This window comes from Notolabrus celidotus, chromosome 6, assembly GCF_009762535.1.
Source record: "Notolabrus celidotus isolate fNotCel1 chromosome 6, fNotCel1.pri, whole genome shotgun sequence".
Lineage (NCBI taxonomy): Eukaryota > Metazoa > Chordata > Actinopteri > Labriformes > Labridae > Notolabrus > Notolabrus celidotus.
Window position 1 is genome coordinate 6,697,003 of NC_048277.1, and position 12,092 is coordinate 6,709,094.

General features: G+C 42.2%; 1 protein-coding gene across 2 annotated transcripts in view; it reads left to right on the forward strand.

The window, feature by feature from the left end:
- Window positions 1–12,092, forward strand: part of zgc:173742 (DNA topoisomerase I, mitochondrial) — a 48,599-nt gene that overhangs the window by 16,962 nt on the left and 19,545 nt on the right. For both annotated transcript variants that reach the window (XM_034684670.1, XM_034684671.1), the window contains exons 10-14: window positions 3,625–3,747; window positions 3,853–4,040; window positions 4,488–4,632; window positions 7,553–7,696; window positions 8,145–8,330. In XM_034684670.1, the coding sequence (XP_034540561.1) occupies window positions 3,625–3,747; window positions 3,853–4,040; window positions 4,488–4,632; window positions 7,553–7,696; window positions 8,145–8,330 (786 nt within the window). The remainder of the gene's footprint in view (window positions 1–3,624; window positions 3,748–3,852; window positions 4,041–4,487; window positions 4,633–7,552; window positions 7,697–8,144; window positions 8,331–12,092) is intronic.

Here is a 12,092-nt window from a genome sequence, read left to right on the forward strand (position 1 = left end):
GCTGCTTAGTGCTCAATGCACTTGAAAATACGATTTGTGTGAAGGCATTGATATGCTAATCCATACAAGTAGCTCCCCTGCATATGAACAAATCCAATTAAACTGTTTTATTATAGCCGGAAAAAACTCTCCTCGCTCCACTGCCCTCAGTGCCCGCCTACTGTGGAGTGTCAGTCATGCTTAGACACGCAGACTGAGTCTGTGTCCATACAGTCAGGGCGTTTCTAGAGAAAGGTGTGTGAGAGGATGTGTGCTGATGTATAGATACGTTTTTCAGTCTTCTGATCCTGAAGGACAAAAGTAGACGAGATCAGCACGAGTCTGAAAAGCTTGGTAGATGAGTTTCTCCTTTTTCTCCTGAATAAATGTGCTTCAGTTTGTTAGGTGAAGAAAATAACATCGACATGTCCACCTCACTGTAAGACCTGTTCCTCGTTCTTCCACTGGAAATCTTCTGATGTTAAAGGTGACATCAGAAATGTCTGTCAGCTCTGTGAAATGTTGGTCTGTTCGCTCTGCTGCTCTGCTGCCCGACAGCAGGAGGCCACATTAAAGTCGCTTGTGTTGTTGTGACATTTTAGCACCAGAAACTTCTGATATGATCCGTAAAGCTTACACTGAAACTCTGTGTATTGCTGCCCTGTTAGTGGCCCTTATGATGGGGTGACCTGTGTGCAGTAACCTCAAAGTCCACAATTATAGTTGAAACGGCTGCTGCTGCTGCTTTCAGGGCGCTGCTGTGTCCAGCCTGCGAGGACGTCTACGATGAGCCTGTACTCTGGCTTCATAATATGCCTCTTAATTCATGATCTGTCTGCCCTGCCTCCATGTAGATGAATAATTAAACCAAATGTCACTGATGTGCTTTGATCACGCACATCTCACTCTGTTTTTATGATCCATTATTGTCTTAATGCCCTGTTGGTCAGACAAAGGTTCAGCTCTGAGAATTAATAGCTTCCACATAGTTGAAAAAGCAGCTCTGTGTGCAGCTCCTTTGTCTTCTGCTTTCTTTCTCGAGTTCAACATTTTCACTTGCCATGTAAAGTGTTTGCTTGTTGTGTTCTCTCAGTTATCAATATCAACGCCTGGAGTTATAAATGCACTCAGTTTCATCAGTATTTCAGATCCAACTGGAAGCTTTGGAGAACAGTTGGTGCTGAAAAAAACACTAATCTGTTCCATCAGCTGTGCTCTTCATTCACAGTGAGGAAGACTGTTTCTGATTAGAGCTGGGCAAGATAGAAAAAGATGTTATGATAAAATATTTCTTATCAGTCGATATCAATAATTATCACGATAAATATCAAACTATTATTTTCTTTAAATTGAAAGGCAGATTTTAGGCCCTGCCTACCTCTCACCCTGCCACATGATTGGCTGTTCCTATAGACTATAAATAATGGACGTAGTATCTGTGATGCCACCCATCTGTTTCTGAAGCGCTATTTTGGGGCCAATCATCGGCGGCAGCCATATTGGAAATGCTGAACTCAACATAAGTGCTGTCAAGCTAGTGTGAAGTAAAGAGGCGGGCTTTGAGCCTCCTCGCCAACAGCTACACTGTTCCTGCCCGTCAATCAAGGCAGCTGTGCTTCTCATAATGGAAAACTCGTAATCTCAATATCTTTGAATCTGCTTCCATATGAAAAAATTCACCCCCCATACAGTGTGTGCTCATTGAGAAATAAGCTATCCAGGCCACACTCGTTTTTGTACCAGGCTGTGTATGTGGTTTCTGGTACTTCCAGAGCCAGCCTCAAGTGGACACTCAATGAATTGCAGTTTTTAGCACTTCCGTATTGGACTCATATTATTAGACCGGAGGTTGCTGCTTGGCTGTTCCATGGCGTCTTCTTCTTCTGTTTAATGTTGGGTGGCAACTAGCGTTTAGGGCACATAAGCACCTCCTCCCTTTCCAGTGGTTGGAGGGTGTAATTAGTACACTGTGGCACTATTATTTGCTTATTTGTTTACAGGCCTGTTGGGGATTGTAAGTTGAGCAGCTGTTCGTATTTACATTAGACATTTGTATTTAATATATACTGTTGCACTAAGCTACAATGTGAAGAATTTCTATTTTTATTATCAGATTTTATTTGTTATTACTTGATTGTTCAAGCTACCTCACAGAAGTGCTCTGTTTTTAAGTGTTAAATGATAAAATAAGCTGAAATAAAAAAAAAAACAAGGGACATCCTCGATCTGTTTCTTCGCTCTTCTTCATTTTTTAATGTATTGTAACGGCCGTGGGGGCTTGTGGGAGTATTGTTCTGTTTCTCATGTTTAGGAGCTTTCAGTTTCTGCGCTTGGGGAGCAACGGCTGCTGGGAAAGTGTTTCTTGTGTTGCACAATGACCCAGAGTGTGAGGCTGTTTCCCGAAACGGCCTGCTACATACTACTTACTAACGTAGTAGGCAGTAGGTATTGCCTACTACATACTGCGTTTGAATTTAGTATGTGGTATGACTGTTCTGTTCTATCTGTCATGCAGCATGCTGAGCCAGACGTCGCTGGATTTCCGGTTTGGGAAAGCGGAAGTAAACAACACTGAAGCCGATAGAGAAACTGCTTCTTTAGCATCACTTATGATTTAAAAAGTTAGGAAGTGGTTTATATGGAAATTAATAACTTCCACAGCACCCAAAAACGGAGTTCCTCCCATCAAAAAAGAAAGAAAAAAGAAGAAGCAGAACGAGCGCTGTGCATTATGGGAAACAGTGCACAAGGGAGACTGGTCCGATGCATACTGTGAAATTTTCCCGAATCAGTAGACATCCGGGGAGTTTTGGCATACTGCAGATTTTGCTCTTGTTCACTTACTACATACTATATACTGAATTCTGGCCAAATCAATACGTACTGCTAGTATAGTAGACGGTTTCGGAAACAGTCTGAGTGTTTCTATGCTTCCCATTGACTGCCGTTTGTTGAGATTGAGTTAAGAAATAGCACCACCTGGAGGCGAGTGATGTATGGGCCACAGGTGTGATTTAAACTGCAAAAGTGACTCGCTGCCTCTTTACTTGGTTGAGCTCACCACTGTATTATAGAAGTATTGGAATCGGGACTCCGTATTGGCAGATACCCACAATCAAATGACTCGGACTCGGGCCAAAAAAAACTTGACCAGGACATCCCTAGTGATTACATGTTAATTTATATTATTTTTTTTATCAAACACTTGTTATATTTATTTTGAAAAAAATTATATCACGATAACTACTGTTATCAAATTATCGCCCAGCCCTATTTCTGATATTCACAGATATTTGAGCAGCACTGAAGGAATAATTGAATCAGGCATGGTTTGATTATTTTGTGTATTACTGATTTTTGACCTGCCACTCAAAAGTGATGTGAAAGATGAACAGATGATGATGAATTAAGTCATTGAAGTGCCAGAATGTATGGGAAAGAATGCCCGTTTTATATTTCAGATTGTGCATTTTTCCATTAGGTTTTATTGAAGACTTAAAAGATTTATTCATAATCAAAACTGCTGATTGATTTTTCTCACAGGCTACTTGATCTATCACCAATCAATATCCCAGCCTTTGTGCTGACACAACAGACGTTCAAGACTGAAGAATGGTGAAAACATCTGTGTGTCTGTTTGTTCAGGAGATGAGCCACAAGGAGAGGAAGCTGATTCAGGATCTAAACAAATGTGACTTTGGAGAGATCCACGCCATGCATAAAGCCAAGGTGGAGGCCAGGAGGAACCTGAGCAAGGAGGAGAAGCTGGTAACACATCTTCATCTTCATCTTCATGTGTAGTGTATGTTAATGTTAACATCATAGCCTCACCCCGTCCAAAAAGAGTTTGACTTTGTTCTGTTTAAATTGTAGGCTAATAAGGAAGCCAACCAGAAGATACTTGATGAGTTTGGCTTCTGTTTACTCGACCACCACAAAGAGCGCATCGGAAACTTCAAGATTGAGCCCCCGGGGCTGTTCAGAGGTCGAGGCGAGCATCCCAAACAGGGCATGCTGAAGAAACGGATCCAACCGGAAGATGTTATCATCAACTGCAGCGTGTGAGGGCTGTGCAGAGGGATCAAACTGCAGACTGAGACATCATGTTGTGACGTGATACACAAGTTGAGGCTGGGCTAGATGGAGGAAAAAAACCTTTGTTAGCGTTTGTGTACATCAAACACATCCAGTGTTTTATCCACACATTATTAATACTCTGATGTAGATGAAGCAATATACGCAATGTATTTTATTAGCTGCATTACTGAAGGATCGAATTTATAAGGATGAGTCATTCTCAGCAGCCTGACTTGTGTAGAACTCATTTGTAGTTTCTAATCATTCAAATCAAGTCACAGAGAGAGAGAGTATACTTCCTGTTACTGCTGTCAGACATGTATGTTCTGAAGGCTCTGTAGGATGCTTTGACTGCTCTCTCCCTCCCTCTCACACACACATACACACCATCTCTCTCACACTCTCTCTTCCTCTCTCTCCGTGGTTGCCAGAGAGTCCAATGTCCCAGTGCCCCCTGCTGGTCACCAATGGAAGGAGGTCCGGAATGACAACAGCGTGACATGGCTGGCCAGCTGGACTGAGAACATCCAGGGATCTATCAAATACATCATGCTCAATGCCAACTCCAAGCTTAAGGTATCCTGTTGCTCTTCTGACGACACTCAGCTCAAGCAGACACATGATGTAACACAATCAGTATAGAGCTTGATTCACTTTTTATATTTACAGTGGGCTCATAGAAACACAACGTATACTGATCCAAACCTGTCTGTTTTAAAACTGTGAACAAAGGGTGTTTTTAAGACAAAGAAGCAACATTTTGATTTAGATTTTTAGTCCTCTTTGTTTTATTTTCTCAAAATAAGAGCAAAACATCAACAAAGTTTAACAGTTTCTGTTTCCATTTTGTACCTAACAATCTGAAACAAGATTACATATGAGCAAGTGTGGGACTAGATCAAAGAAGATTCCAGGCCTTGACAAAAATAAGCACATGTAAACCCGGCTGAACATTTCTGAATCATGCAGAGGTGTTCTAGAAAGAGAAAGTTTGTTGTTGTTTCCATCGAGACAATCGATAAACAAAGCTGCTCAGCTGTCGTTAAGAGACCGAGGATAGGAAAAAGAAACCCTGAAATCAGATTCACAAAAGGTTTTGGTGTCTTGGTTGTAGTTATTGGTTATCAGTGGGCTGTAGGATTTGGTTTTACTTGATTTTGAATCCAAAATTTGTAATCCTTTATTCAACAAACTTTACAAACAAAGTTAGACTTCTAGGACAATAATAATTCTTTCAGGAAAGAAAACAGAATCGGACTAAATGGTACTCGGCAGGTCAGATCTTGAAAAAGTAAAAAAAATGGACCTGCTACAGAAATGACGATATGTACAGCTCTACCTTTATTGAACCAACATAACAAGAAGTTATTATGCATATGTGCTAGGGATGTAAGGATACACTCAACCCACGATTCAATTTGATTTCCAATTTTTGGTTCACGATACAATTCACTCCCGATTCTCTAATGTTTTTTTAAGAAAACTTGCTTGAACTCAAAATTTAGATAACTATTATTTTATTTCAATTCTCAGATATGGACAGTTGCAATATATATTTTTTCTCTTATATTTCTTTGTAAACAAAGTAATCTTTTTTCATTTTTAAGGTGTTGTAACCAAGCGTGCCGGATACGGCCCTGGTGGTGAGGCTTTCAGCAGTGTGACTGCCCCCTGGTGGCTGGCTGCAGTATAGGTCAAAAAATCCGTCTCCCCCATTCATTTGAATGGGGGAGCAGTCAAACTTTAAAAAATAAATACACGTGGTACGAATGTTTCTCACATTCGTATGCTGTGGTTATATGTAGTTAGTATTTGACTGTTTTGTGTTCAAGGCCTCTTTTTTCTGAAAAGTTTCTTTTTCGTTAGTTATTAGAGTTTAAAAAACGGGGTTTTACTTCCGGGTTTCCTTTGATTCACAGCCGCCGTAGAACGAAACTTCAAAGGGCACACAGCGTCTTGTGACGTTACGCTGTAGGGCGGAGCTTATTACAAAGGCTTCACAGGCTCTGGCTGCACAATGGCTGCGCCCAGGAGAGGGATTTTTTGGCTTCAGAATTGTACAACGGGAAGAGGCGGAGCAACGCTGTCCATTTTTATTTACAGTCTATGGTTGTAACTCAAATAAAACCACTGCACACTTTTTTTCAGCAACTTGCAAAAAATCTAAAAATGACCGTACAAAAATACCTTGTTGGAAAATTTCGGAGCAATTATAAAGAAATGGAAAGTGAACGATTCCAAAATGAAAGTATTAAATATTAAAACAAATAAGGTAAATCTCTTTGAATAAAGGTATGGCAGCATTTTGGCTTTCCCTGATATTCCTGATGAAAAACGTGTAAGTTCCAAGCCAGGAGCATAAGTGCAGCTTATTTTCCTGACTGAATTTACATGTTTTTCTTCAGGAATATCAGGGAAAGCCAAAATGCTGCCATACCTCAGACTTGAAACACAAAGGTGCATCCTGAAATGCTCGGTCTTCACTTGCTGCTGCCATGTCTTTTATGCTCCACTCAGCGAGTGACGAGAGAGCAACGCAAGAGACTTCATGATGTTGAACAAGTGGAGTAAAATGCAGATAGCGCCTTCTACTGTTTAAAAATAATATCCTGATACAAATTTTGTTGAATCGGTTGTAATCCACCCTTAATTGTATTGATCTTTTACCGTCTTGTGATATATCCTTACATCCCTAATGTGTGCTGGATGAGGAGCCTTCTAGCTTTATGTATTAAATGACATCATCAAAAACATTCTCTTTAGCTTTCAGGTTTAAGAGTAAATAGCATCCAATGTAGGTTAAAATGTGAGGTGTGTGTGTGTGTGTGTGTGTGTGTGTGTGAGACGTCTCATTATTCAGTTTCCTCTCATTTCTATTTTGCTCTTCTCTGTTTGCTCACTCTTCCTTCCTTCCATCTTTCACATGCAAAGGTTAAGTAATTCCACCATTTGTCTCTGTGACAATATGCCTGTGTGAGCGTGTGTGTGTGTGTTTGTGAGAGTGTGTGTGTGTGTGTGTGTGTGTGTGTGTGTGTGTGTGTGTGTGTGTGTGTGTGTGTGTGTGTGTGTGTGTGTGTGTGTGTGTGTGTGTGTGTGTGTGTGTGTGTGTGTGTGTGTGTGTGTGTGTGTGTGTGTGTGTGTGTAAACTGATTGTGGATTTAATTGTGTCTTGGTCTTAATAAGTAACCAGCAGCAAACAGCAGGAGAGCAGAGCTTTGTCATGAGACTTGTTTAGTAGTATGTCTCCTCTTTGTGTATTGGTGGCATGATTACCATATTGAACGTTTTGATGATGGGCTTCTCAAAGAAAATGACTCGGATATTTATTTATTTATTTTCTGTAGCTCAGTGTGTCGTTTCTTTCTCCATTTCATCCTCTAAGCTTCTTGGCGCACGCTCCCTTCTTTCAAGTTTTCTTTTCCTAATCAGTGTTGCTTTCTCTCCGTCCACACCCCTCTTCATCCCTCCTTCCCTCCCCTTGTCCCCCGGCATGCAGGGAGAGAAGGACTGGGAGAAATATGAGGTCGCTCGGAAACTGAAGTCATGTGTGGACGACATCCGTAACCAGTACCAGCTGGATCTCAAGTCCAAAGAGATGGTTAGACGGCAGCGAGCTGTGGCGCTCTACTTCATAGACAAGGTTGGTTTGTTGTTGAAGAAGAACTTTGAAACTAAGATGCAGAGTGAACGTTTGCCCCGCTCACACACCCACTGCAGGAATAAACGCCTGTCAGTTTCAGAGGCTCTCCTTAGTGCTCACCAAGAGGCATGTGAAATCATTGGAAATCAATGCGATGTGTCTTGATTGCCTTTTCTGCTTTCTCACTTAGCAGGATGGAGGATCTTTTGCAAAGTGAAAAATTGATTACGTGTAGCCATCTTCTGCCACTGACCCCAAGCTAATTATCTCATTTTGTCATTCTGCATTGAGGGAAATGACAGATTGAGTTTGTGATTGCTTTTGGCTCCTGCTAAAGACTATTTAAATTGAAATGTGGCTTTGTTGTGTTTTTGATGCCGCTCTTTATCTCTGCTGGATCAGTGTGTGTATATCTCTGATGATGATCTGTGTGTCTCCTGACTCAAAGCTGGCACTGAGAGCGGGTAACGAGAAAGAGGAGGGAGAGTCGGCAGACACGGTGGGCTGCTGCTCTCTACGTGTAGAGCACATCACCCTTCACGAGGAGCTGGAGGGCAACGAGTGTGTGGTGGAATTCGACTTCCTGGGTAAAGACTCCATCCGCTACTACAACAAGGTCCCTGTCATCCGGAGGGTAAAGGAACCGAACACAGACACTTCTGCAAACACGTTCCTGCTTCAGCGTGTTTATTCTGCCTGAAAAATATCATCCTGTAAAACACAGTGTTTAAATTCTGATTATTAATACAACCTGGGCACAGAAGGGACTAACACAGGGCCTGTTTATACTCCACAGATTCATTATGTTTCATTAGAATAATCTAGATTTTGCCCTTTGGGTTTTGGCACAAGTCCCTGCAGAGAAGGTCACTTCATACATATTGACATGCAGAGAGCCCGAGGCAGGGAGGGAACTGAGAGATGTCCTCGGGGCACAGTTGTAGATTGGTTCCCTGTGGCTGTGCTGGTTTAATTTGTCTGTCTGTTAGATCTGCTTAACTCGACTCCTCTTCTCTCCTCTATCCTCTTCTGCTCGTCTATCCTCCTCTCTCCTCCTCTCTGCTCCTCTTTCCTCCTCTCTCCTCCTTCATCCTCCTCTCTGCTCCTCTCACCTCCCTCTTCTCAACGTGATGTTTTAGAGTTATCTTTGTTTTTTCAGTCTTAAGGCTGATTTATACTTCTGCATCGAATCGACGGCGTAGCCTACGCCGTAGGTCCGCGTAGCTCCCGTACCTACGCAGAGGCCTACGCACGTAGCTGACGTGCACCTCCTCCAAAATGTAACTCCCCGTAGAGCCGACGCGGACCGCAAGCTCTGTGATTGGTCCGCTCGACGGCTTTGTCTTTCCCGCATTCACAGCACTTCCGGGATCCCGGACATCGGCCAGACGTCGGCCACACATCGGCCGTGTATTTCATCTCCTCCTCTCTATTCTTCATGTAATCACGTCTGTATGATAAACAGCAACATGTATCAGCTGTAGATTAACAGAACACGCTCTGAATCGATGTGGGAAAGTAAACAGAGATCGTAGCAGGACCGGAAGCAGGCGACCGGCTATCAGAGAGACCACACTGCCCTCAGGCGTATCGGAGGAGAATTGCTGCGTGACACAGACACACCGACGCACAAGTATGTGGGGCTCATGTCCGCGTCAGCCCCTGCTGCGTAGGGGCGACGCAGAAGTATAAATCAGCCTTTACTCTCCAGAAGCAGCCATAGAAACACAAACTTGGTTTTTCCCTGCATTCAAAGTTGAACATGAAAAGCTTTAATGCCACAGTTTCTGTTATCAGTTTGTGAAATCTGAAGCATGTAAGGGTCATGTGAAGTTAGCCCGTGATTATAGAACCCCAAATTGGTGAGACAAGGCACTTCTGACCCAGGGCTGCATGTCATTCCCACACTCTCTCCCCAATGTCCTTCTCTCCCACTGACCTATCATTTAAAAAAATGCAGGAAGAGCCCCCCAAAAAATCTTAAGAAAATGAAAGTTGTATCTGTCGAGCTGTGTTCCAGTGACATTGTTAAATGATACCACTGAGACTGAGGATCCACATCAAAGCTGCAGAAATGCAGACGACCTCAATTTGAATCAATTCAAAATTTGACTTTTGAAAAACTTACTTTCATTCGGTCCACTCCTGCAGATTTAACTCAGACTGTCATTCAGAACACTTGAGTCTCAAGCCAAACCTTCATCACAGGCAGGACCTCTTCAACAGTTCTCTCAGGCAGAGCGCTTCTCTCACTCTCATGCAAACTTAACTTCATGCCTGAGTTCCTGGAGTGAGGGTGCGGTTCCAGTTCAGGGTTACACATTGTGAAGATATGATAACAGGACGCTTTAAGCTTCCTTGTCATGTTCAGAATGCCTCGGTGATGAGATGTAGTGAGGCCTCTTTGAGTCTATTTCAGTCCGTTCCCTCGTCTTTATGCTTCAGGGATAACCAAGCGGCAAAAGTCAAAAAGTCAGTCTTCTTTATTGGTAAATAAACTGCAGTGTGCTGTATGCAGTAGACATACTGAGGATTTGATATTGGGTTTCTCTCTCAGACCCTAGCAATGACAACAACATAAACAAAAAGCTAGAAAAAGATAAGAAGTAAGCTAATAAAAATAATAAAATACAGTTTAAAACAGTGCAAAAACTTTGCTATAGTGCAAACTTTGCTACCTAGATCATTTCTCTATCATCGAACACTGTACGGGGGTGAGTTTTTTACTAACGCAACGGTTCAGAAGATCTTAAGATTACGAGTGTTGCCCATTTAAGGACACACAGCTGTTGGCTAGGAGGATCAAACCCTGCCTCTTTACCTCACACTAAGTTTGGTTGAGTTCAGCATTGCCAATATGGCTCCCGCCAACGATTGGCTTCAAAACAGCACTCAGGAACAGATGGGTGATGTCACGGATACTATGTTCATTATTTCTACTGTCTATGGATATAAAAGACATCATGCACAAAAGAAAGAGGAGAGTCATTCAATCAAAAAGATAAGACCACTGGAGTCATGTGATCTGTGTTATGTACACATTGTGTATCCATCAAAGGGCAGAAATTATTCATAAATACTCTTAAGCTCAGAATCAGAATCAGAATCAGAATCAGCTTTATTCGCCAAGTATGCTTGAACACACAAGGAATTTGACTTCAGTAAACTCTGCTCTCTTTGTACAAGGCAGAATAGGAATAAGAATAAGAACTACAATAAAAAAGAAAATAAAAATATAATAACAATAACCTTAGCTATAAATACAAAGAAACAACAAATAGGCTTGACTAATATGTACAGGCTAAAATAATATGATAAAGTGCAGTGGTGAGTTGCAGAGGTAATTTTACATTATAAAATAGTAGTTAAATAGTACAAAATATGGAATTCTGCTTGGAGAATTGTTGCATTGTGTATTTACATGTATATTTACAGAGAGTATTTATCTGACAGGTATGACACTGTTATGGTTTAGTGTTCATCAGAGTGACAGCCTGGGGGAAGAAACTGTTCTTATGGCGGGTTGTTTTGGCGCACAGTGATCTGTAGCGCCTGCCGGAGGGGAGGAGTTTGAAGAATTTGTGTCCAGGGTGTGAGGGGTCAGCAGTGATGCTACCTGCCCGTTTCCTGGCCCGGGACCGGTACAAGTCCTGGATGGGGGGCAGGTCGACACCGATGATTTTTTCTGCAGTCCTTATAGTCCGCTGCAGTCTGTGTTTGTCTAGTTTGGTTGCAGAGCCAAACCAGACAGTGATGGAGGTACACAGAACAGACTGGATGATGGAGGTGTAGAACATGATCAGCAGCTCCTGGGGCAGGTTGAACTTCCTGAGCTGACGCAGGAAGTACATCCTCTGCTGGGCCTTTTTTCTGATTGTGTCTATGTGGGAGGTCCACCTCAGGTCCCGGGAAATAGTGGAAATAACTCAGTATCATTGCCATCTCTGTGTAACTGTAACTTCTAGTTATGCAGACTTTTCTTCGGGAAGGTTTCATGCTGTCATCTGTCTCAACTGTTGGTACTGATGTCACTCTAACAGATTGCCCACATGGATATTTAACAGAACAGAAAGTAATTGGATATTGCAGAAACTGCTGTCAGTTGGGAATTAATCTGATAAAGGCAGCAGTGATGTTTACTGTAGAGAGCAGGTTAGAAAATGACAAAATACTACAAAACAAAATGTGCCAGCAATCTTTTTAGAAAGCCTTGTTGCTTTGTCTGCAGTCTGTCAAACAGCTGTCACTTCGGTGTGAATGTGCATGTATGCATATGTAAATGTCCAACCCCTCCTCCGGTGTCAGCCCGTGCTATCTTCTATTCCAGAGATGGAGAAAGAAATGTTAGCACCTGACAGCCAAAGTGTTTTGTTTCTTGGCAGAACATATAATTATT